Source organism: Amphibalanus amphitrite, unplaced genomic scaffold (assembly GCF_019059575.1).
Source record: "Amphibalanus amphitrite isolate SeventyFive unplaced genomic scaffold, NRLGWU_Aamphi_draft 000242F_arrow, whole genome shotgun sequence".
Lineage (NCBI taxonomy): Eukaryota > Metazoa > Arthropoda > Thecostraca > Balanomorpha > Balanidae > Amphibalanus > Amphibalanus amphitrite.
In genome coordinates, this window is record NW_024881737.1 from 2047 (window position 1) to 28461 (window position 26415).

General features: G+C 47.8%; 1 protein-coding gene and 2 long non-coding RNA genes across 5 annotated transcripts; 2 read left to right on the forward strand and 1 right to left on the reverse strand.

Annotated features, from left to right (window-relative positions):
- The first annotated feature begins 235 nt into the window (after positions 1-235).
- Positions 236-2352, forward strand: LOC122386173. Its single transcript, XR_006257345.1, has 3 exons — positions 236-616; positions 867-940; positions 1505-2352. It is a non-coding gene; the product is annotated as an uncharacterized LOC122386173 (long non-coding RNA).
- Positions 2353-2376: 24 nt separating this feature from the next.
- On the reverse strand, positions 2377-8548 carry LOC122386174. Of its 2 annotated transcripts, none has more exons than XR_006257346.1 (3): positions 8367-8548; positions 7430-7570; positions 2377-3729 (listed from the first exon to the last, which is right to left on the reverse strand). It is a non-coding gene; the product is annotated as an uncharacterized LOC122386174 (long non-coding RNA). The 2 variants fall into 2 exon arrangements; XR_006257347.1 differs by lacking the exon at positions 8367-8548 and adding an exon at positions 8192-8247 and having other exon boundaries at positions 2392-3729.
- Positions 8549-12551: 4003 nt separating this feature from the next.
- Positions 12552-16064, forward strand: LOC122386175. Of its 2 annotated transcripts, none has more exons than XM_043375105.1 (2): positions 12552-14253; positions 14566-16064. In XM_043375105.1, exons 1-2 carry the CDS (start codon positions 13105-13107, stop codon positions 14974-14976), a joined length of 1560 nt encoding a protein of 519 aa, XP_043231040.1. In that variant the 5' UTR covers positions 12552-13104; the 3' UTR covers positions 14977-16064. The 2 variants fall into 2 exon arrangements, with proteins under 2 accessions (XP_043231040.1, XP_043231041.1); XM_043375106.1 differs by having other exon boundaries at positions 14569-16064.
- The last annotated feature ends 10351 nt before the right edge of the window (positions 16065-26415 follow it).

The following is a 26415-nucleotide window of genomic DNA, read 5'->3' on the forward strand; positions in this document are numbered from 1 at the left end:
TGTGCGTACTATATAAGCCAAGAAACAGCCTTAGCAGATACTCGCTAATATTAGATCCAGCCAATTCCAAACGCATTCCAGGTGATGTGTTTCTGATGGGTCAACAATATTTATCGTTCGAGGGCGGATACAGTTTTAATAATACAAAAAATATTTTGCACAGCTCTATTCCTTGAATAATTATCTTCAACGCCTCATTCCTAGTTAAGCGAATTAGCCCACCCTGCGGCCGATTTCATAAAAGGTAGTAAAATACAACCGGCGCAATTTCCCACCCGTTTTTGCCGGATTTTGTGCCCTAGCGGTTTCATAAAGAAAACGGGGTTGTATTTTGCGACCGAAATTCTACTACGTCGACTTTTATGCCCAACAGCTGTTTTTGGAGAGAAATGCAGCAGATCGGTTTCATAAAACGATGCATTTTACACTCAAGTAATTTTTCATGTTCTTGATATCCCACAAAATTCTGCGTTGCTCTGAGCTGCATAAATTTGACCAAACTTTGACATCAACAGTTGTCTTGAACATTGAAGTGTGGAAGTGAATCGAATTTTCTACCTATTTATTTTGAAATAACTATTTGACCAAGAATCAGGAGCTTTGAAGGCACAAGGCAGTAAGTAATACTTTGTTTGTAGACCGTAAAAATGTATTGTTGGCAAATATTTGCTGTTGTAGGAGTTGATAAGATTTGAGATTGACAGTTTGCAGGGAACCACTTGAGTGTTTTTTCTTCAACATGGTAACATATAAAATGAGTGTGATAATGCTTTTTGCCACAAGTGATGTGTAATATTGATATGTCAATTGTCAGCTACAACTACATATGTACCTATATTAATCCTTTTGCCCGTCATCGTCAACAGGTTCACTGGTCTCAAGTCAAAGTTGTCAGTATTGCGAGTGCATACCTACATCAATTGAAGGTCTTCCAACCAAGGTGAGTTACTATACCCAAAGATGCTTCTGGTATTAGTATACAAAAGGTTTGTCTGAATGGGTTGTAGGTTAATAGTTTGTAGTAGGTTAGTAAGTTGGAGGTAGGTAGGTCATTGTTGCTTTTCAAATCAACGTCATTTGCAATGAGCAGCTTCTAAGTGTCATTGTATTCCTATCATTATTTTGTAGGTATTGAAAAAAATGGATAGTGTAGCTCTTTTTCTATGTAGGTAACAGTCAGATATTGTAGGTTTGACATCTTTTTGCCTCACCAACTTCCGCTGTCACTGTAACAGGTGTCTCACATGCGGCCAACTGTTAATATGACATGAAGTGATTTTGATCATTTTCCAGCCCTGCATCTTGAGAAGAAAATCTGCATGTGGTAGCTCGGGCAGATTTTCTTCTCTTACACCTGCTTCCATGTCCCATAGCAGCATCTTACACTTTTCCCGCTCTTCCAATAGAGCACGCCACAGAGCATTGCATCTTACACCTCCCTTTTTGTCCCATGATAACACGTTAGTGGATCGTCTAACTGTAACACGGTGTCCGTGTCCCACAGAGCGCGCCAGCTGTGACCAGCCAGCTGATGCAGAGGGCACATCAGGAGAAGCCGTCCTGGCTCATCACACAACGGCCGTGCCGTCCGCTGCCAGTTCCGTGTTGGAACCCGGAGCGCTGGAGTGGCCTCCGCGCGCATCTCTGAACCTCTCCAGCCGCATCCAGTCACCGGGACCGCGGCCGCCCATGAGGACGTCATTAGAGAGCAGAAGGAGCTGCGCGCACGGCTGCAGCAGTTCATGGGCGGCGGCGCTGTGGACTCTGCCGAGCACGAGAAGCTGCCGCCCCGACCGAGCTGAGCGGTCCGCTCGCCCTGGCCGAGGTGGCGCGCTAGCAGGCCGCCCAGCGGATACTGTCGCTGATCGAGCAGATCGGCGCCAGCGAGTACGTGGACGGACACGCGGCTCCGCTGCACGCGTGCCAGCACTGCGGCGCCCGCGGCAAGCGCGTCCCATAATAGTTGGACCAGACTGTGCAAAACCGCCTATATTAAACCGTTTCAGTGTCTGACACTGTGTGATGGGGCCGGCTGCGTCCCCGACTGGGCGAGTGAACGATTCGCCTCCGCAGCGGGGCATATACTGCTCAAAATGGTGGGCGAGTCGTCTTCGGCGAGTTTCGAGGAAATTATTAGCGTGTTGCCATGTTGGGGGCGGATCGGCGTCTGTCTGGGTGGTTACGTTTGGAATTGTTTCATTGTTTATTTTACATCACAATGCATGAATTTATTGGTGATAAACATATGCACGGTGTACTTCATCAGCGACGCCACGACGCACCTGAACGTGCAGTCAGCGGCCGGCTGCGTCCCTTTCCTACCCCACCCGCCAAAATTTCTGAAAATGTGTGCTTTGGTCCGGTCGGAAACAATCCTTGCTTTCACAAAATTTGTGATTTATTCATAATTCATGGCCAGCAATAGCATAATTACCTTTTCATTAGTAGAATAACAGCTGTTGGAATTTGCATCGCAGCTATCAGAGCGATTCCGGTTAAACTTCAAACACTTGTCTCAAACGATCTCAGATGTGCGGACTAGCAAAGAAAGCAACGACACACCTTCGTGGCATTCTTTGAGTAGCACGTATTACGACGAAAACAATTGTCAAGGCGTTGTCATCTGCCGCTGTGTTCAGTGTTCACTATATTCAGGAGATATTGCCATCGCAGAACTTGGCGCTCGACGATCTTGGAAATCAGTATCTCCGAATCAGTATCTCCTATACGGCGCGCGCGCGCGCAGTAATCACTCGGCCGGCCGGCTCGCGTTCAAAGCCCAATGTAACAGCAACTGTTCTACGTCTTAACCGCCTTTTGACCCTGTGCTGTTCTATTATCGTAAATTTGAAAGCAAACAAACTTAAATCAAGACACTCAGCCAAAGCACGCAATAAAATCATTAGAAAAATAAATTATACCTTTTAACATCACTATCACTAAAGTCTTCCCTTTTTGTCTAAAACACGTACGATTTTAAGGGCGCCGGCAGCCGCCATCGACAACCCAAGTCGTGGGCGAATGGGCCGCGCACACGGACCGACACGGCTAGAGGTCACGGGGTCACTGTGTCACGCCGCCGCCGGAATCGAGCTACCCGCGCCATATTCATAACGCACTGAAGACCTTCAATCGGTCTATGACGTGTCAGTACGCTGCTGGCTGCGTACCGACCGCTACCGCCACCTATCCTCTGGTCGAAGAGGAGCACAGCGCTCACAGCGACCTCTACAGTGAGGAGCGCCCACACGACTCGGCGAGGCAACCCTCACTGCTCGACGGCATTTACAACCCAAAGCGACGAGCGCAGCGCCTGCAGCCGGGTGTGGCCGGACGCGTCGAGAGACGCCGCCAGCCCGGTCATCGGCGCCGTCAGACGGAACGGCAGGAGCAGCAGGCTGATGAGTGGTGGCCGAGCCGCGAACACGTGTCCTGTCGATTCCGATCAGCTGCAGCTGCACGTCAGTGGCGCCGCTCTGAGTCCCATGTCGCTTCATCTGCTCCCAGTGAACAGCTCGCGCGTCTCGGCGCACTGCTGCTCGAAGTCGGGGCACGTCGAGCTGATGAACTGGTTCAGCGTGCTGGTGTTCTCGAGCCAGTCGATGATGGCCAGCTTGGGGTGGACGGTGGTGAGTGCCAGCCGGCGGTCGACAACCCCCGGCTCCGCGGTCAGCGCACCGTTTACAACGGAACGGCTGCTGCACACGCTGGTTGGTGCTCGTCAGCCACCTGCAACATGCGTGCATTACATGCATTTCTGAAGACCTTATAAGCTGGAACACAATTAGCACAAGTGAAACACTTCCCTTCCCAATAACTAACAGTTAACTTCTTCCCCAATACACAGGGGCGCCGCCACGGATTTTTGACTGGGGGGGACGGAATGACCGACTGAAAACCCAAAAGTAGACATTCTTTCTGTGGCTTTTTCGGTCGGATGCATTCAACGTTTAAAGCAAAAATGCCACTTTTAACATAGGGTTTTGAACTGAAGTAACAGTTTTGTAGCTTGAGCTGAGACGAGAACAAATCAAGAGCTTTTATGGCCCAACGATCACCCTAGCCAAATATATCGGTATCGATTTTAGGTTTGAAGACTGAAGTCATTCCCATAGATTACGCTTTGTCATTCTCTTACCGAGGAATCCATTCCCTTACGGTAAAAATGCTAGCCAATCAGCATTCAGCTGGTGTAAACTACGTACTATGCTTGGTCAACGCGTAATCAGCTTCCGCTGCAATATAGGTAAGTAGCCTTTACGAAGGATGGAAAATAGTGATGTAAAAATACCTAAATATAAAATCCTTTTGCAAACATTCATTATTTCCTGACCATTTTAAGTCTAAAAACTCAAAACTGTGGCAAAACAACTGGTTTGAGGAAAGTAGTTTAGGTAAAGCCCACCGCTAAAGTAATGTGCGGTTTTACCCATCTCAACGGATGGCTCTGACTGGCGATTTTTTAACGCGGAGTGATCGAAAAGAAGACGTCAAAAAAGTTGCAGCTGCAAGGGTAACGAAACAGGTTAGCTACATTCAAAGTTGCATTGTGGTCTGGCTAATCATTCCTAAGCTTCAGAAGCAGAACATACCCAGGACTGAAACCGCACATTACTTATGCTGTGGACTGTACATATGTGTCTATTTCTACCGAGTTGGGGGTGCCCGGGCGCAGCAAATCCGCCGCCGCCCTAGCGGTGACTTGGCCCGCGCGGTCTGTTGAGGCTCCAAAGCCAAGCCGGCCGAGCCGGCGGGGAATTTGGAGAGCTCGGGCACCCCCGACTTGGCGGAAATGGACACCCATGTTTAGGTATTTCCTTAAAGGAAATAGTTCACTTTCACGAAATTATTTTTTTTTTGCAATGGATTTATGATTTTTTATGTTCAAAATGATCAGCAAAGAAAATAAAACCTATTTATAACAAAAGATTATTTTCTATATTTTGATATAGGAAGAACTTTTCAGTTTCTGTAAGGCACAGGCGATCCAGTATGAAAAGAGCATGGGTCCCGAAAATTCTTCAGAAACTAGAGAAATTATCGCGGCCACCGGCATTTGGGCGATCTGCTGCTGCTGAATGTCCTTATTGATCAGTACGAGAATTTCTCTAGAGTTCTCGTAGATAATTTCTCTAGTTTCTGAAGAATTTTCGGTACCCATGCTCTTTTCATACTGGATGCGAATATATGCAAGGCACACATCGACACCTTTTTCGGGACGAGAAATAGAATATCTTTGCCTAGGGTGATCGTTGGGCTGTAAAAGCTCCTGATTTATGCTCGTCTCAGCCCAGGCTACGGAACTGCTATTCCAGTTCAAAACCCATGTTAAAAAGTGAACTATTTCCTTTAAAGTAATGGCTAAAGACCGCATTCCCACCGAGTAGGTACCTGCCGTTATATACACATCTGATGTCCGATTCAGTTTGACACGGCAAAGCCTCGTGTTCTATCACGGTATAATTGCTGATGTATGCCACTAATATGATCGATAATGCATATTGCATAGGTAATGCATATTGCATACCCGCGTGGGGGAGGGGGCGTTGTATAGTCACAAATCTCTCTTTTTGGTTTGTGCACGAATCGGCGCGAAGCGCCGCGAAAATTGACAAAAAAAAAAACATCAGGCAAAACTGCTCCAAAATACGAATTTTGCAGCCCGTGTAACAAGCTTGATACCAGAAAACCTTAGGTCAGGAAAACCAAGTCAAGTAGGCAAGTCGCCTCAAAGTTTTGTGGTCCTGTCAACCGTATAGCTTATTCCTTAGAAGCTGGAAATTTAGTGTAGCGTGACTGCAGAAGTATGGGGTCGGAGCCGGAATCAGTCGGAGTTGACTGTTTTGGCCAGTTTTGGCCAGAGTCGGAGTTGAAGTCTTCGAGTTCGAAAATGTTCGGATTTTGACTTCGAGGTCGGATTGGTGTAAAGTCATGCTCTTGGCTGGTTAGACGAAATATATTAGGCCCGTGTTCCGTGTTCGGCCAGTCGTGTTATTTATACGACACACGTTGATCACGATATCAAAAATCGGCAGTTCCGCGATGACAGGTCGGATAAGAGCTGGAGATTTTGTTGGCCGAGGTGGCAGGGGTCAGACCAATGCATGTAGGCCCACACCCCATATACTGAGTATCTAAACCTGGACCCTCTCAGATACGGCACCGGCCGTTCCATCTCTTCTGCTCCGGGCTGGACGGGCAACTCTATCCCATGCGGGAATGGCTCCACTGGAGCTATAGTCCTTTGCCGGGTGCAGTGAGTGCCAGTGGGCTGGGCTGCCTGTTCAATTGGTCGGGTTCATCCCAAGTGGCTCACTGGGGTGGCTGCCCCGACTAATGTCTCCCACTAATTCTTTCATACTTGCGGCTCTGAAATGGTCTCATTGGACCGAAGGGCCTAATCAAATTTCGAGTAGGATAACAACCAGTAAAACGCCTTTTGGGGCGACCAACGGAGCGAGCGAGAGGGTGGGGTGGGCCTTGCGCGTGCGAAATTGCGAGGGGATACCTCCAACTAACTTGTGCACCGCACCCTTCTAACCGGTCCCTAACGATGTGCCAAATTTGAGCGCAATCGGCCTAGCCGTTCTCGAGATCTGGAAGCGGCACCCTGCACGTGCGCACGTGCAAAATGGGTCCCAACTGACTTTTGCACGGCACCCTCCTAACCGGTCCCTAACCATGTATCAGATTTCAGCACAATCGGTTCAGCCGTTCTCGAGATCTGGAATCGACCCCCTGCATGTGCGCACGTGCAGCAGCACCCCAACTGTGGCACACGGATATGCATTGCCTAATGGGTATAATATACGGCCTTGGGTATACCTACCTACATGCCAACTTTCAGCGCAATCGGCCCAGTAGTTGCCGAGATATTGAAATTGTTACAAAACTGACACCTCTTCGTTTTTCACGTGGCACTGGCACGTGCATACGGGGTCACTCACATGCATCGGGAATAGTCCGATGCTCGTTAGAAGGAATGAATCTAGTGCTACCCTACAAAAATTACCGCATGTAAATCGGTCTAGTGGTTGCTGAGGTATAAGCCTAGCAAAAGCGTGACCACGCCATACTCAGAAATTTCCGTTAACCTACGAAAGACTACGCTCGCTTCGCTCGCTCCGTAATGAGTTTGGGGGGGACGTCCCCCTTCCATTCTGAGAGTGGGGGGGACGCGTCCCCCCCGTCCCCCCCGGTGGCGGCGCCCATGCCAATACATCACTGTAATACAGCCATACAACTAATGACTAGACATGCAAATGTTTTCCTTGGTAAAATTGGAAGTGGAAACTTGCTCTCAAAAGCCAGAGATTACTGCAAAAAGATTTTATTTAAATGTTTGCATGTTCCCTCCCATATCAACAAATTATGGGAAACTGGCTACCATACCTACCCTAGGTAATAAAGTACAGGTACATGGTCTCACCTCTTGCAGCATGGACAACATTGTTGACAAATTACTTCTAAACTTCGTCTCTGTTGTAGAGGCCAGCCAGGCAGCCTCAAGGCAGCCTTCCAAGCTCCACTGCTGCTGCTGCTAAAGGCCCTCCAGTCTTCCTTTCAGCAGCTGGAAAATAGGATTAATGATATTAATAACAACCTTACTTTGGCTGTTGGCAATCTTGAATCTTATAGCTTAGCAAGTGGCTCCGGTGCTGCCACCTGTTTGTGAAGTCACCAGACTTGCCAGTCCTGAAGATATTTATACAAATTTCACCAAAAGTTGCAGTAGGTTGTAGGTTTGTAGGTTGCTGGGTGGTAGGTTGGTAGGTGGTAGGTTGTAGGTTATAAGCCATAAGGTAAAGCTGGGTCAGGTTAGATAAGGCATGTTTTGTTCTGTTAGACTATTTGATGACTTTTCTAAGCAAATTTTGTGTAAATATCTCAAGAACTGACAAGTCTGGAGACTTTTGCACAAACGGGTGACAGCACCTGAGCAGTATCCGTACTTACTACAAGCAAAATACCTGTTCAGACTACAGTGTACTTTGTCAATAGAAATATTCATGGGGATTTTGACAAAAGAGTAAAAGACACAGCAATTCAAATTACCAATGAGTCATTGTAAATGCTTTTATGGAATCAGAATGACAAACACTTTTTAGTCCACTTTTGTATTGACATAGCCTGAAATAGTTTCATCATCCTTATACTCAAAACCATTCGGCATTCATGTTGCCACCCTGACCTTGGCAGAAGATTGATTGAGTTGTTAATTCATGGTACATAGATACTTTGCATTGCTGCATCAACTATGTCGTAACAGTAACACATGAACACTGACACCAGTTGCTGTGGATTACCCAGTATACCCACATCGTCAATTAGCAAAAGCTGTGTGAGGCAAGTGATGTAATACTCACATTTCAGTAGTCAGCACTAGCAGTCGTCGCACTCGTTTTTGCAACTAAGGAGAGGGCAGAGGCGCTATGCCTTCTGCCTTCTAACCAAACTGAAACTCAACCAAGGCCAAACCTTGGGCAGCTTAGGTATTGTTTCACTGCGACGCTCTCATCGTTTGGACACATAAAACATAAATCAAACACTGAAACATATATATCAGAAACAAATGAACACCCAAGCAATCAATGTACAAAAGGGATTTATATATCAAAATCAATATCCTGAACCTAATTCAGCCGGCCGAAATGGTAGTTTCTCTATGGCCTTGGACGATTGTTTTTGTTTAGAATTCCTAATGCAAGAATAGCAAATAAATTTTTGTCTGATTACCTTTTGATTATTGTTTTAAACATCATATTTAATTTTATTATTGATGAAATAAAACAATTAAGTCATTTTATATTAATACTTTGATAATTCACAGAATTGAAATATTTATTAAAGTTCTGTTGGTAGTAAAATACAATCAAAGCAAGCAGAAAACTACAACTGCCGAAATTTATGCCCTCCGAGCTTTATGAAACCGCTCCCTCAGTGTGGTTGTAGTTTTGAGGGGTGAGAAATGCACCTAGTTGTAAATTACTACCAAACCTTTATGAAATCGGCCGCTGGTTGAATAAATAAGGCGATCTCGCCACAAGGTCGGGGAAAACCGACCGAAAACGGCCGCGCTCAACGTTAATTTGGGCGTGCAGACTCTTAAAAACTCGCATTGGGCGGGTAGGGTTTCCCAGGTATTGGCTCCAAAACACCGTATTCGGCTTCCGAATACGTCCAAGTGACCCGCCTCGTTCCTAGTTAAGCTCTAATTAGATCAAGTGACTCATACGGAGCGAAAAAGCGACAAAAAGCATGAATTTCCCTATGGCGGCGGGCTGCCGGGTTGCCAGACGGCGCACCGGCTATTTCCACTTTTGACACACCATGATTTTCGCATATGAATGACAATTGATAAGGCTTTAACCCGCGCCCCACTGGGGGGGGGCTATTTATAGCCCCCCTCCCGTTTTTCTGGAATAACTTCCAAACCGCTTGACGTATCGACGCCAAACTTTCAGGACCTTCGGCTGCATCAATTTGACACCTTGTGTCAAAATTTGAACTTCGTAGCTACCATAGGTCGGCCGGAAATGACGTCAGAGTGACGTCATGTTCGGCCGATTTCGACGCAAAACATTGAACCACGGCAATCGCTCCCAAGGGCTCAGTTTTTAAGCTAGATCCAATTTCTTTGCATGGGAGGACTCAGAATAAACTGCGCTATCAAACTGCTATCTCGGATATTCGAAATTTTGAAAATTTCGAAAATTTTATATAATAAAATTCAAAATTTACATTTTTACATTTTTTTCAAAAAGTTTTTGACTTTTCGAAAAAAAAACCGGAATATATGTGATAGAACGCGTTATTATGAATAATTCTAGCGAGTTTTACCTGAATATCTTCAAAAATGGCCAAGTTATACGCATTATTGCAAAAAATTCACAATTATTAATTTTTCAAATCAATTTTTCACCATGTATTTGACATCGTACGCCAATATAAATAGCACCATCGTATTCCTGAGCTCAAACTGCATCTAATGGACACCTTTTTTGTTGAAAAATCATAACTTCAAAATTTGACCTTTTTTGACCTGAAAGTGACCTGACCTAAGCTAAATTCGACTCAAAATGACCTCGAATGACACAGACGACATCAAATTCGAAATCTTTGGCCTAAATGGACCATAAAACATGTGTCACGTGACCGACACATGATATAATATTTTCGTGACCTGTGATGACCTGACCTTGACCTGAAAATCAAAGTACAAGTTTGGTACCCTCAGGGTGTCTAGAGCATCTGTTCACGAGTGTGTGAACCAAAAATGAGCCTGATCTGACTTGTAAGACGGCGGCCAGAGCCCAAAAAGTGAAGAAGCCAAAATGCTAATAATTTTTACTTTGACCTGACCTGTGACGTCATCGGTGACCTCGAGGTCAATGAAATTAGGTTTCGCTCGACAGTTTTTCCGGGGCTATCAGACGCCGTTTGAATTTTGACGATCGGCCCAGTAGTTTCGGAGTTAGGAGGGGGGGCTATGAATAGCCCCCCCCCCCCCAGTAGGGCGTGTTATACGCAGACCCCAGTGGGGCGCGGGTTAACCCTAGAACGCCTAGGGGGGGGGGGGTTGTATCAACCCCCCCCCCCCCTGAGGTTTTTTCGAAGTGCACGCTAAACGGCTTGTCGTAGCGGGCTGAAATTTTCAATACCCTCTGGGGCAACCTTTGCGCATCTTTTGCCGAAAAAAATTGATCGGGTCATGTCAGGTCACGGAGTTATGACGTCATAAGAGGTACAGCCTTCGGCCGACAGTTACCAAACGTGTGCGCCGAATCCCTAGGTTTTCTGCCGGTGATACCCACATTGTTTGATGGATCATGATGAAACTTCCCATGCATGTTGGGGCAAGCATTAGCTATCGTGTGGTGCAAAAAAAAATGACCGGGTCAGGTCAGGTCACGGAGCTATGACGTCATGAGAGGAACAGCGTCCGGTACTATTTTTGAAAAGCGCCCGAACCACTATTTTGCTAATTCTTGTCACCTCAATGGGAATATGCAGCAATATTAGCTTCTATAAGGAGCAAATGGACCTTCCAAATCCAAAAATACAATCAGATTTCAAAAATTTAAATTTTGATTTTTCGAATTTCTGCCGCCGACTGTGACCTTGCCGACTTCCGGCGCTCCCAACGCGCCATTTTTAGAGCTAGGGAAACGAAATACATACCAAACGATAGAGAATTGATCAAGGAACACGACAGTGAAGGTTTCAAGTCGATATCTCCCACCGTTTTGCCGCAATCGCCGCGGAAAGTTGAAAAAAGTCTATTTTTCCGAAAGTTTGACCTTTGACCGGTCAAAAGTAGGTCAAATGTTGACCTAAGGCCAAAAAATATACCACTAATCGCGAGATCTCGTTGAGAGCAATCCGTTGGTTTTTTCCGCTAAGCTCTACGACCTTCCATTTCGAAACGCCAGGGGGGGGGGGTCGTAACAACCCCCAACCCTGGTCGTTCGTGTTATGAGAAATGGCCTGGTCGTGCGAGGGTTAATCGTCATCAGACAAAATTACAACTTTCAGTGGGGAAAATATCAAGGTCACTCTTCGAAAAATAGGTCAAAAGGTCACGTGATCAAAATTTTCAAAAATTGAAAATGCGAGATAGCCAAAATGTTTGTTGGCTGATTGAGAGTTGAACCATATAAAGTTTTTATCGTAGAAAACCAATAGTTTCTGAGTTATAGGCCGCCAAACATAGGGCTGCAGCGCGACCTGCTGGAATGGCCCGAGGCTATATCTCGGAAACCGTTGTTCGAAGAAAAAAATCCTTGTCACAGCTGGCTTCCCCGCCCATCACAACCCCTTACACCAGTTTTCAACGAAAAATAAAATATGAGGGTGCAAATTTAATTTTTCATTTGTCGATTTGTCGTGGAACGCCCCACGTGTAATAGCAGCGTGTTGCTATCACCGGTGAAACAGGGCCCAGGTGGCCTACCATTTGTTTTTTTTTTAGAAAAAAAAACTATCGTATCAGGGCTATGACGAAAAATAAGTGGCCTAAATCCGATGAGAAGACAGGATTTGGGGGTACCCTAGGAGAAGGTTTGGTTCCGTGACCTGGTATGCCCCCCGCGCTGAAACCCTGGATCCGCCAGTGCGTGAAACCGTAGTTACGGCATTCGCCGCCAGGGGCTGACCCCGGCCCGTGACCGAGGTCGCGGGCGGGGTCAGTCTGCGTTGGTGCTCCGCACGAGCCGCGACGCTCCGTGTTGCGCGAGCCGCCGGTATTTCGAGGCGGCTTGTTTCCTCATGGAGGAACGGTTCAACAACCTTCTTGAGAGGTTTGACAAGTTGGAAAGCTCAGTGGCTGCAATCAGTGAGCATTTGAAGACCGACACCGCCGGTCGTCGGCTGGTCGACACTCAAGAATGCGCAGACACTCAGCCGCAGCCGTTCGGTGAGTCTGAAGTGGGCGCGAGCAGTGATCTGCAGACAGACTTTAAGAGCATTCGCGAAAGTCTGGCAAAGGTCAGACTTCCACCGGACTTGGTGGTCGGTGATTCAAGAGCAGGCGTCAGTAAGGCTGACTGGCCGAAGTTCCAGGTCATTCAGAAGTGTGCGCGGTATCAGGAGACCGTATTGAAACTGCTCTCTCAGTGTACAAGCAGAGAGCCCGTCCTCTCTGAACTATCGACTATAGCTATCGCACAACTCCGGTACCTGCAAGAAGAGTATACCAACCTGCTGGTGGCGAACCAGTTTGATGACGGGACGACCAGGCTGTTCCAGACGCTGCAGCAGAACCCGGCAGCTTTCACGCCGGGGGCGCTGGAAAATCTGCAGCGAGCCGTGTCCATCGCCGGAGCGCGACACAACCGGCAGGTCAGTGGCTCTGGAAGGTTCCGCGGGCGGGGCTCATTCTTCCCGTTCGCTTCTGGCGGTCCGGGCAGAGGCTACCGCCTGGACGCGGCGGGTCAGCGACCCGGCGGCGGCGCGGCGGGCTCGGGCTCCGGATCAGCTGACTGGAGGTTCCGCCGCGGGCGGTTCGGGTACGCACCCGGGCCGCGTGACCTGGCCGCCCGAGCGCAGCAGCCGGATGACGTCACAGGGACTGAGTAAACCATCACGTGAGTTGTGAGGGGAATTATGCCGCTGCATAAGGACGAGTGGGTGCGCATTGGGGCGCCTGATGCAGTTCTGGACTGGATTATGAATGGTGTGCCGGTGCCTGTGCGTGACATTCCAGAGCCCCGTGTCTTTGAAAATCCCTGTTTTAATGAACCAGAGAAAAAGTTTTTGGAAACTGAGCTGATGGCGCTAGAGAAGAGAGGTGTTATAGCAAAAGTAGCTGACGTGCCGCATTGTGTCTCCCCTTTGAAGGTTGTTCCAAAGAAAAATTCCAAATATCGCCTCATTTGTGACTTGAGATATGTGAATTCTCACTGTGATGTGCCACATTTTTCGTCAGAAGGTGTTTCTGTCCTGCCAGAGGTTATGAGAGGTGGTGAGCTGGCGGTCACTGTAGATTTAAAGGACGGATTTTATCATTTCCCTGTCCGTGAAGAGTTCAGAACGTATCTGGGTTTCCAGTATGGTGGATGCTGGTATGTGTGGTGTTTTCTACCATTTGGTTTGGTGGCTAGCCCGTACTATTTCCACAAATGTGTTCGTGTGGTCATAGAGTATATGAGAGGGACCGAACGCCTGTCGGTCATGGCCTACGTAGATGATTTTTTATTGACGTCAACGAAGAATAGAATGGCCAGTGACGTGAAAATATTTTTAGATACTTTAGCTTCATTAGGATTGTGTGTCAACTGGGAGAAGTCGTGTTTGGAGCCGTCAAATGTTGTGTCTTATTTGGGTTTCGATGTGCACTGTGCGTCCGAGGGTGAATTGCCGTTCATTACTGTGCCAAAATGCAAAGTGTCGAAGCTGAAGCAGGATATAGGTAGGATGTTAAAGCGGCCCACTGTGTCGGCGCGTCTGCTGGCTCGCATCGCGGGTAGGTGTATCAGTATGATGGCAGCGGTGTTCCCGGCCAAGCTGAAGTTGCGGAACATTTACCGTCTGTTGAATTCTAGGATGTCTTGGGACGAGGCAATGCCGTGGTCTCCCGAGGCCAGAGAGGATCTGGCGTGGTGGCTTACATCGCTGGACGGGTGGAACGGCCGGCTGCTGGTGCCGCCGGCCAGCTGCGACTTGCAGCTCTCCACCGACGCGTCCGAGACTGGCTGGGGAGCGACACTTTCCACCCCGGTCGCTCAAACCGCCTCGGGTTTCTGGCGGCCAGAGGTGAGCGCAGAAACGTCCAATTTTCGCGAGTTACTAGCTGTTTATTTTGCCTTACTGTCATTTTGTTCTACGCTTCGTGGCAAAACCGTCGAGATATTGTCCGATAATATCACGGTAGTCGCGCTCATTAACAAGCTTGGGTCAGCTGATCGTCGCCTGGACGCCATCGCTCAGAATATTTGGGAGTTTGCTTTTGAGCATCAGGTCATGCTGGTTGCGCACCACATTGCAGGATTTTTAAATGTAGACCCCGATGAGCTGTCACGTATTCCGCTGCGTCACGAGTGGACACTCCATCCGGCTGTGTTCCAGCAGTTGGAGCGCATGTTCGGCCCGCACACGATCGACCGGTTCGCCTCCCTGTCTACGGCGTTGCTACCGGTCTACAACAGCCGCTTCAGGGACCCCGGTACCGCTGGTGTGGACGCTCTGGGTCAGAACGATTGGCAACAGCACAACAACTTCATAAACCCGCCCTTCCGGCTAGTCGCACGTGTGCTGGACGCGGTGCAGGCGCAGCGTGCCGAGGCCACGCTGATTGCCCCGATGTGGCCAGGCCAGCCATGGATGGAGCGGCTGCGGCGGCTCAGCGTCTGCCCGCCGCTGCGGCTGCCGCCTGTGACGCAGGCCTGTATTCCACTGCTACCGCACCAGCAGATAGAGCCGCACCGCAACAGACGGTGGACTCTGTTCGCCTGGCGGATCTCTGGAGAGCCCGGTTAGAGGCGCTCGGCTGGTCTCCTGCTGCACGTGAGCAGTTCCCGCTGTGTTTGGCTCATTCCACTCACGCGAATTATGACAGATACATCTGTAAGTTTAAGGAATTTTGTAGAATACGTGAATTGATTTTTCCACCGGTAGATGGCGCGGTAGTGGCTGATTTCCTGGTAGGCGAGTGCAGTGTGTCTGACAGACCCCACTCTACGTTACGCTGCTTGTCAGCAGCCTTGGCTGCACTGTACGAGGTGATGGGAGTAGCCAACCCACTCCACGATCCCCTTCTCGTGCGTCTGTCTCAGGCCATTGTGAAAAGCGGCACACGGGCACCCATGACACGGTCGTCCGTGATGGATGTATCAGCCTTTGTTCGTCTGTTTGAGTCGTGGGCTGTGAACGAGTCGCTACCGTTGAAGTTGCTGCGGTTGAAGGCGATATGTCTGCTAGCTATCGCGCTGATGTTGCGGCCCTCAGATATTGCCCCCCTGTCGATGAGGTTCGATGCAGGCTCGGGGGTAACGTCGCCGTTTGTGCTGTCCACTGATCAGCTTCAATTCCGTTCAGATGGTACCCTGCAGGTTACCTTTCTGGGGATAAAGAACGACGCTCAGCGCACGGGGTTTCAAGTCGCAATCCCGCCTAGCCCCAATAAGTCAGCGGACCCTATCGATGCCCTGCGTGTTTATTTAGCTAGAACAGAGTCGTGTCGATGTCCAGTTTCGAAGCCTGTTTTCATTAGTTTAGTTCGCCCTTATGCTGCAGTTTCTGCAAGCTCGGTGGCTGCCATTTTACAGCAGGGTATTTATTTTGCGGAGGATTTTGGTCTCGCCAAAGGTCACACGCCGAAAGATTTTCGGCCAACTGGCGCGACCCGTGCGGTGCAGCTCGGGTTTGACGCAGACGATGTGCAGCGTCTCGGTAGATGGAAGACCAGGTCGGTTTTCCTGGATCATTATGTTCACAATAGCGTAGATCCGTCGTTTACACAGCGTCTGTTCGAGTGACATGGCGGTGCATATGTGTGATGGGTGCTACGACGCGACGTTGTGATTTTTTCTCTCCATGGAATTGCATTTATGTTTGTTTGTACAATACATGTACAGTCACCAGCACTTGCTACTAATCACCTCGTTTTTGCTCAGTAGTTTGAAGACCGATCAATTCTCAGTCGAGTAAGATACGTCAAACGATCGGTTTGGTCCTCCGATTTTCGAATATCTAACTTGTTTTTGTATGTTCGAAGCATTTTGGGATGAGGAGCCAAAAAACGTCTTTTCCGCCCTAAAGTTGCCCCAAGAAGTCGTAGAACCTAGCCCCGCCTCTGATCCACAGACCACTAGTGCCATCTCTTGTCAGCCGAACAAACCGCAGAAGTAAATAATGTCACGTGACCTTTGCACACGCTACAATTACTACGCAGTTGTAGTGGGGGAAGCGGGGCGGAGGCGTGGAGAGGGACGCGATCGGTCGGCTGGGGTCAGGTCGCCGAGGTCAGAGGTCATCCGCCGGAGGGTGTTTGGGCGGTTGGGCCGTGTGGGCTGGGGCCTGCGGAGTGGGGAGCGCCTGGACCTGTCTGGAAACAAGTTCTACAGCGCTGTGGCAGTCGAGAATATTGTGAGAAAAGAGAGAGAGAGAAAGAGAGAGAGGACAGAGAGAGAGGGAGAGAGGGAGAGAGGGAGAGAGGGAGAGAGGGAGAGGGAGAGAGAGGGGGAGGGAGAGAGGGAGAGCGAGAGAGGGAGGGAGAGAGAGAGCGAGAGAGAGAGAGAGAGAGAGAGAGAGAGAGAGAGAGAGAGAGAGAGAGAGAGAGAGAGAGAGAGAGAGAGAGAAGAAAGACTGGAGGGAAGGGATAAGGACGGGAGGAGAGAAAACAGAGACAGAAAAGGAAAACCAGGGACGGTAAAATGAGAGAGAGGGTAATGGGTAAATCAGTGAGGGGGAGCGAGAGAAAAAATATTTAAATGTGTCAGCTTGTTTCGTATGTAAAATGTAAATTTGCTTTCCATCATTTCAGCTTCGGATTGGAAATTAAATCTTAGCATCCTTATGATAAACAAACGCTGACGGGATGGGGACTTTTTATGGTCGTCGTTGGCAGCTCGGCACTAATGGGGATGATGTTGAGGGTTTCGCAAATATTTCATAACAGAGATGCTATTTTTTGTATCACCTATTAAACATTTTTTTACGTTTGCTATGAAAATGTTAGGCCCAGTTCCTTCAAGATCAGCTCCACGACTCCACAGCTTACAACAGGAGCTAGCTAACATAACAATTCACCCGCGCCGTGTTGGTGGCATGAACTTTCCGTCGAGTACTGGGGGGGGGGGGGTGTTTCACGCCCCTCCGTCTAACTCAGCTCCTGGGCCACGTTGCGACACGCGGTAAGCGGCAATCGAAAAAGCGTCAAAAATAAGAAAGAAAACACTGTCATTTTAACCCGCGCCCTGGTGGGGTCTGTTTATAACGCGACCTGGTGGGGGGGGGGCTATTTTTTGCCCCCCTCGTATCTCCGAAACTACTGGACGGATCCGCAAAATTCAAACGGCGTTCGAAAGGCCTGTCAAATTTGTCGAAGAAAACCAAATTTCATTGACCTCAGGGTCACCGATGACGTCACAGATCAGGTCAAAGATGAAATGTTTCACCGTTTACGGGTCTTCTAGGGAATGCGCTATAACACCGAGGAAAACGCATTTTGTCGAGAATCAGCGATAGGGCGTCAGTTACCTAGTAGATATATTGCTATTAGAGGTCACTGACAATACCAGGTCAGGTCACAGGTCAGGTCACCAAGGGTCACAGGTCAGGTCACATGAGCCCAACTTTACTAAGGTTGTGTGATGCATGTTTTATGGCCAATTTTTCATTTCCAACTCAATGGTGTTGGTTATAAGACTATCAGGTACGGCTTAGGTCACGTTCCGGTGAAGTGCAGGTCAAGGTCAGGTCAAGGTCAGGCAAAAAAAGGTCAAATTTTAAAGCTGATAGTTTTGCATAAAATGGGTATTGATTCGATGCAGCTCGTCACGGGGAGTCTAATGGTGGTCTTTGTTTTGCGCTACGGGGTCTAGAAGGCGGTAAGGACTATCACATATATTCCGGTTTTTGCGGAAATCAAAAAACTTTTTGGATTTTTCGATTATTATATCCAAAAAAATTATTTTTTGATTTTTGGGGGTCAAAATTCAAAAACTTCAAAAATCCGAGATAGCAGTTTTGTAGCCCTGTCCATTCTACAGCTTTTATGTCCTTATCATTTTTCTGTATTTGCAAAGCTATAGGCCTGACAGCTCTTCCCGCGAAACCCTTTTTTGGGTCGAAAACGGCAGAACATGACGTCACTCTGACGTCATTTCCGGCCAACCTATCATAGCCTTTGGAAAAATTGTTGGTCACAATGTGTAAAATTGATGTCCGGGAGGGTACTGAAAGTTTGGTGACGATCGGCGCAGCGGTTCTGGAGATATATCCAAAAGTCTGGAGGGGGGGGGGGCAAAAAATAGCCCCCCCCCACCAGGTCGCGGGTTAAGGTCAGGGCAAAGGTCAGGTCACCTGAGTTCATCAAAGGTCAAATTTTGTCGATTTCAACGATTTTAAACACCCGACGACTAACTCTGGAACCAATAGAGCTACAGCGCCGTGGAAAAGCGCATTCGATAGCTCTTTTAACGCTCTCTCGCCAACATATCCTCAAATTTGACCTCAGATCAACGGTTTAGCCCCCAGAGGGCACCGCTCTGATTGACTTCAAATTTGACCTCAGATCAACGTTTTAGCCCCCGTGCTTTCACCGCTCTAGCACGCCTCTGTCAAATCAAAAGGTGCAATTTCCCGATTCAGAGTGTCATGTTTACATATGAACCGATGTTTGAGAGGGTGTAGAACGACATTCGGCCAAAAGAGGCTCATTTCAATTTTCTCCCATTGATTTATATGGAGCAGTCGTAAAATTGAACTGACCTTAGGTCACAACTCACAGATATAGAAAAAAATCCGAGATATCCATTTTATACATACTGTTACTCTAAGCAAGTACTGAAAGTTTAAAAGTGATCGCTAAGTCGGTGTAGCCACAGCGAGCTTTCTAACTGTTTCTGAGGTAAGGTCACTTAACGTTACCTGGTGACCTGACCTTGAATGACCGGGATCTGAAATTTTCATAGCATGTGCGAAAAAGATGTCGGAGCGGGTGTGTCTAAAACAGTGGCGCTACGCGTCGCCGTTTTTTAGATATTCGCGAAAAACCTAGAGGGGGGGGGGGCGTAAAAACTCCCCCCAGGACGGCGCGGATCAAACGGCCCCTGAGACCTCGGGATGGTGCCCCTGAGACTTCGAGATGGTGCCCCCTCAGACCCCGGGAGAGTGCTCCTTCAGTCCTCGGATTTCGGAAAAGTGCCGCTGGAAACTTGGAATGGTGCCCCCGGAGACTTCGAGGTGGTGCCCCCAGACCTCGCGATGGTGCCGCCGGAGACCTCGGGATGGTGCCCCGGACCCTCAAGATGGTGCCCTCTCCGACCTTGGGATGGTGCGCGCGGAGAACTCGGGATAGTGCCAGCTGAGAACTCGAGATGGTGCCCCGCGGACCTCGGGATGGAAATAAATGGACAATATTAAACTAAAAACTAAAAAACTAAACTTAACTAAAAAACCCGAGGCGAGGGACAGAAATGGGCCTCCGGGAGACCCCGAAAACGGTACCCTATTCCGATAGACCTGGATGGTGCCCCTTAGGAGACCTCTGGGTTAACCCTATTAGTGGCAGGGGGGGGGGGGTGTTTTTATCCACCCCTCAGGTTTTTCGGGAATATCTCCGAAACCGCTGAAGCTACGATGCTGAAATTTTCTGACTTTTCCTAAAACTAAATTGGGCACATTCTCTGAAAATTTCAAGTTCATAACTTTACCAGGGGCGGCTCCAGAGCACTGGGAATTGGGGGTTCCTATTCGTGAAGCGAGTCATTTGGGCGAAGATCACGATGCTGCACCAGTTTTACGAACAGTGAATGAAAGGTATCATGTGATAACATATACAAAGTTATTGTGCATCCTCTTTTGACACGTTTTTGCTATAATAGGCGGATCCAGGCGTCCAAAAAGGGGGTTATTTTTTACCTCCCAACATAGGTGCCCTGACACCGCCTATGCATGACCAATACAATTTTAGTCGTTCTCTCATAAGAAAATTGTAACATAACAAGACCATTGCCACCCTTTTTAGAAACAGTACCAACAAAAACCTTATATACTATACTTTTTGTGTACCCCCAATCTCAATGATCTGTATCCGCCTATGATTTTTGAAAATGCATATTTTTAGGATCCATGTGAATTCCTGGTTCATTCTCTATCGATCGGCAAAAGTTGCGTTAACCCTATTCCTGGCGGGCTCCGCCGGGACAAGAAACTGGCGGGGGGGGGCCGATTCGGCCCCCCCCTGAGATCTCGAGAACGAAGCAAGATAGCGACAAGCGGTAAACGGCATCGGATACGCACGGCCAAGATCTACAATTTTTACCAAGGTCATTTTCAGGTCAGGTCAAAGATGACGTCACAGGGGTCGAAAAAGTCAAAATGGCGGCACTAGATATGGAGAGAGTTTTTCTCGAATAACTTTCGAATTAGTCAAGATAGGAACAAACTAAGGGCATCATCGTGATCCTCTCGTCAATCCGCATCGAATGATATATATGTTGACCTCGAAAGGTCAAGGTCAAAGGTTGACCTCAGGTCACGTGACCTCGAGGTCATCATGTATATCATTCGATGCGTCTTGACGAGCTGAACACAATGAGACCATCCACGCGTCTGTATCTTGTTCGTGTACGGAGTTATTGGCCAAAAACCTTTGGTGACCTTTGATGACGTCACATGACCTCACAGCTGCCCAACAGCAAAACAGACCTCAAGGTAGTGAAGGTTGATCGTATATGAAGTCATGTATGGTATATGGGGCCATTCCGACCCGTTTTAGTGGTAAAAACAGGGAGTTGATTTTTCCCCCATTGACTTATAATGGGGAGGTCGCGAAATTGACCTGACCTTAGGTCACCGATATCAAAATTCCGAGATATACAAATTGCACATACTGGTACCCTAACTAAACCCTGAAGAGAAGAAATTGATCGGTCAAAAACTCTAGCTCTGGCGTGATTGCAAACTTTTCTGAGGTAGCGTCACCAAACCGCCTCTGGTGACCTGACCTGAGGTCAGATCAACTCAAAATTTTCAGACATGTTGCGTAGAAGCCTTTTAGGAAAAGTCAGAAAATTTGAGCTTCCTAGCTCAACGCGTTTGGGAGATATAACCAAAAAACCTCAGGGGGGGCTCCTGAGGCCCCCCCCCGCCAGGAATAGGGTTAAGATTGGTTCAGAAACCTGGCCGTGATAAACAGTCTAAAATGTATCTGCAATTTGCCCTTTTTACCCCCCTCTACCCCCCCTATTGACATTTTTTAATTTTATTTTTTTAGAAATGTAGATCTCGTTGAGCCAAATCGAATGCCGTTTGAATTTTGAAAATCGGCCCGTTAGATCTCGAGATATCAAGGGGGGGGTCGTAAACAGCCCCCCCTGCCACTAATATGGGGTAGCCAGGAGCCTGCCACTAATAGGGTTAAAGCTCCCGTTGGTGACCTCCGTGATGAATTAAAAAAAAAACAACTCCGTGATGGGCCCCGGGAGACCCAGGGGGAGGGGAAGAATGGCCCCCATGCCCCCCTCTGGATCCGCCACTGAAATGATCTGACCCAAGACCTTACCTAAAAACGACCAAAAGCCTTCCTTCATTGTCCGAAAACCGCTGACAGTTGATAGCTCAATGATACTAGAGCCGTGCATAAGAAGGCGTGAAAACACTCTCCTCATCTCGATCTATTACGAGAGGACCATGTCAGGGCGTGAGAAAGGTGTTCTCAAAATAGCTGACACTGTATGAATGAGTAAATAATTCGCGCCCCGTTGTGTTATTGGCGGACCCTACCACCTGATGGGGTGGTGCAGCCGTTTCGTCCTCCACCTGAGATCTCGGAAAGTTACCGACCAATTTTGAAAATTCGAAGAACGTTCGATAGCCCCACCAGGGAACTACCTTGTTACCAGGTTTCGTTGACCTAGGTGCAACCCATGATGTCACAGGTCAGGTCAAATGTTGCATTTTTTCACCGATTTAGTTAGTCTGGAATGCGTTACAGTCAGTTAACACATCAAATAAAAGGCATGTTATCGAAAAAATCGATGGAGCGTGGTTGCCCAATGCATATGTTGCCTAAAGAGGTCACTGATGCCAGGTCAGGTCACAGAGGTCAGGTCACTAAGGGTCGCAATATGAACCCAACTATGCTAATTGCTAGGGTCACGTGATAGATGTTTAATGGTCAATTTTACATTTAAAATTCAATGGTGTGGGCTAGACGGCCATTGGGGCCGGCTAAGATTGCGTTCTGGTGGAGGTCAGGTCAAGGTCAGGTCAAAAAAGGTTAAATTTCAGAGTTTATATTTTGCATAAAACGGGTATCTATTCGATGCAGCTCATCACGGGAAATCCAATGGTGGTCTTTGGCTTGCTCTGTGTGTTCTGTGACGGCTAAAAATTGAGTTTGAAAATTTTACGTAATACATTTTGAGTAGTGTTTTTTGCCATAACTTTGCTAAAAATGGAGCTATCGAGTTTAAGTTTGGCATATCTAGAGCAGATAGTTCTATAACATACATTCCAGCTTTATATATTCCAGCTTTAATTTTGAATGTTGTTGGTATTTTCGGGGTGTTATACTTTTATAGTTTTGATGGTCGAACTAAATTTTTGTTTAGAAATCAGAGTTAGCAGTTTTGTGGTGCTGTTTATTTTACATCTTTTTTATCTTGAATATTTTTTGTTATCTTCAAAACTGTAAGCGTGAGAGCTCTTCCCGCTAAACCTTTTATTGGGTCGAAAATGACAGAACATGACGTCACTCTGACGTCATTTGTGACTAACCTTTTATAAAAGCTCTGGAAAGATTTGGTCACAAGGTGTAAAAATGATGCCCGGAGGGGCCTTGAAAGTTTGGTGGCGACCTACGCTATACTTTAGGAGATATCGACTGAAAAGGAGAGGGGGCTGTTTCGCGCCCCCCTCCCCCCCCAACGGGGCTCGAGGCTTTCAGTTGTTGCTCTCACATAAGTCTTGGCTATATTACAACGTAGTGGAATTGCAACTGGCAATATAAGCTTCCTGCCAGCGCCGGAACCGAGTTTAAACATGCAGGCTGAATTTTAACATTTGACTTTAAAATTTTTACCGTTGAGCTTTTTAGAAGTTGTATGAACTGTTCAGCTCCTTTTTTGGTCCATCACAGCGGGCTTGTGTGTCATTTGTCAATCAAAATCGAATCAAAAACTTTTTATTGGGTCTGGTTATCTCGCCAAATTTTTAACTGAATCGTTTAGTAGCTTTTGATTGGGCACTGCCCACGTTGTCTGTCAAACTTTTTGTGTCAACGAGAAGAGGCTGCTGACATCGTTTGTCGCGGTTAGATAATACCAATCCACGTCCCAGTGTGGCTGCTCGATCGCACTTTCCCTGGCCCACCTCTCCCACCAGGCTAGGTTTTGCCCGGCACAGCCCGCACAGCCGTCGCCTCAGTGCCTCGGGCGGTGACCCGTTCAAAGGGGCTCACAATTCGTATGGTGCCGTGGCTCTCAAACCAACACAGAACGGTGAAACGCACAGGCTAACCTTCCATATAACGCGAACGGCTGATTCTGGCGCCGGGGCTTCATTCATGCTAAGGCGCCCAATCACAGCGCCGCATTTCAGTTAGTGTCGGGCGCAAAAGCTGCTATTCTCCGCCCCTCCATCACGTGACCCTGCCCTCACGTGGCCTCAGTCACGTGGTGTTTCCACTTCTTGGCGCATGGCGGCGCTAGTCTCGCAAGGGCGGTGGTAGCTTGCTCCCCGCCGTCCGGGGGTGATGGGTAGCAAGTGCTGGTGACTGTACGGCTGGCGGCGAATGTCTGTAACGTTGGTTTTAAGAAACCGTAGTTACGGCATTCGCCGCCAGGGGCTGACCCCGGCCCGTGACCGAGGTCGCGGGCGGGGTCAGTCTGCGTTGGTGCTCATGGATTTGGAAGTTGACGCATGGAACATGATCTCGCCATAGACCAGTAACTGGAAAGGAGCTCGGTTCGTGCAAGTGCCACTGCGGCGCAGACGATTGCATTTATGTTTGTTTGTACAATACATGTACGGCTGGCGGCGAATGTCTGTAACGTTGGTTTTAAGAAATAATGCATTAAAGATTAAAGAACCATGCAAAGTTAGCCCTTTTACTAGTTTTACTGGCAAGGGCGATAATGTTCCCCTAAATGTCCTTATTGATCAGTACGAGAATTTCTCTAGAGTTCTCGTAGATAATTTCTCTAGTTTCTGAAGAATTTTCGGGACCCATGCTCGTTTCATACTGGATGCAAATATATGCAAGGCACACATCCTCAACGCAAGACACCTTTTTCGGGACGAGAAATAGAATATCTTTGCCTAGGGTGATCGTTGGGCTGTAAAAGCTCCTGATTTATGCTCGTCTCAGCCCAAGCTACGGAACTGCTATTCCAGTTCAAAACCCATGTTAAAATGTGAACTATTTCCTCCCGCGCCCGGCTGGGGGTCCTGGATTTCCACGCCCTGCTGGGGGGGGTGTTTGAACACCCCTCCTTCTAACTCGGCTCCTGGGCCACGTAGCGATACGCGGAAGGCGGCGTTCGAAAGAGCGTCAAAAATAATGAGGAAATCACTTCGGTCAATTTTTTGGTCAGGTCAAAGGTCAGGTCACCAGAGGTCATTGAAGGCAAAATTTCGCCGATTTCCAGGTCGAATGTCGAAAACTTCCAAGAAGCCAACGCATAACTCGGGAACCAATAGAGCTACAGCGCTGCGGAAAAGCGCGTTGGATAGCCCTATTAACGCCCTTTCTGAATAATTCTCTCAGATTTGACCTAGCGTCAACGGTTTTGCCTGCAGGGGGCAAAAACTGCAAAAATAGCCTATTTTTTCGGAAACAGTTTTTCTGCAATAACTTTTGACCCAAGCCTTGTACGAGTTTACTTTTACCGGCATCGTGTTCCTCTCGTCAAGACGCATCGAATGAACTATAACTTGACCTTGAAAGGTCAACTTGAAAATTTGACCTCAGGTCAAGGTCATGACCTGACCGGAAAGGGTCATGTTGCATATCAGTCGATCCGTATCGTCGAGCTGAACACATCTAAGGCGTTTTCATCGCTCTGGCATGCCTCTATCAAAAGTTATTTGCGAAAAACTGTTCGATACCATTCGTGACCTAAGATGACCTCAGGGCATGAACAGGGGTCACGGACACCAATTTCATGTTCAGTGTGTCTAAACCACTTGTAATTCAGTGTTTGGGAGTGTTTATAATGTCTTTCGTCCAAAAGAGGCGCATTTCAATTTTCTCCCATTGACTTATAATGGGGAGGTCGCAAAATTGACCTGACCTTAGGTCATCGATATCAAAATTCTGAGATATACATTTTGTACATGCTATTGCTCTTAGCAATCTCTGAAAGTTTCAAAGTGATCGGTCACTCGGTGTAGCTATGACAGACATTGAAGCTTTTTATGAGGTGAGGTCACTTCAAGTGACCTGGTGACCTGACCTTGAATGACCTTGGTCTGAAATTTTTACAACATGTGTAGAATTGATGTATGATAAGGTGTACTAAAAACGGCGGCGCTCCGCGCCGCCGTTTTTGAGATATTCGCGAAAAACCACAAGGGGGGTGTTCAAACACCCCCCCCCCCAGCAGGGCGCGGGTTAAGGTGCACATGGCAGTGTACACAACAATGCGCAGAGGGCCTACACAAAAACAACATGATTAGTGTGCACTATGATGCACAGCATTGTACCCTGATTATTTGAATATTCTGATCACTCAACAGTCAGGAGACCATTTTTTAATGTCACATTTATTATACATCACTTGTCAAACAAGGGCATGATGACACACATTTTGACAAGCAATCAGGGTCATATTCCAGTAAGTTGGACACCTCCCTGGGCGTCATTTTCCAGAAGGTACCTCTGCAGGTGTTGTGGTAGGTTAGGTTGAATTGGGTTAAGTTAGGTGATAAGGCGGTTAGGATCAGGTCAGACCGTAAGACCTGGTCAGGTTGTATGTATGTATGTATGTATGTATGTATTTTGAAGAGCACTCCACAGCAACAGTGGCTTTTCAAGCTCCGAGTCAGAGAATAGGGTAGATACCAGATGTGTACAAAACAATTAGTCATCCAACCGAAACATACCAAGTCACACACACACACGCACACACACTGAGTCAGACGACCTTACTTCAGTTTAAAGACAGCGTCCGGCTCCGCATCTGTCGCTTCAGGGCTCGTTGGAAGCGTTTCCCTCTGAGGGAAACGGTCTCAGGTGGCAGCTGGTTG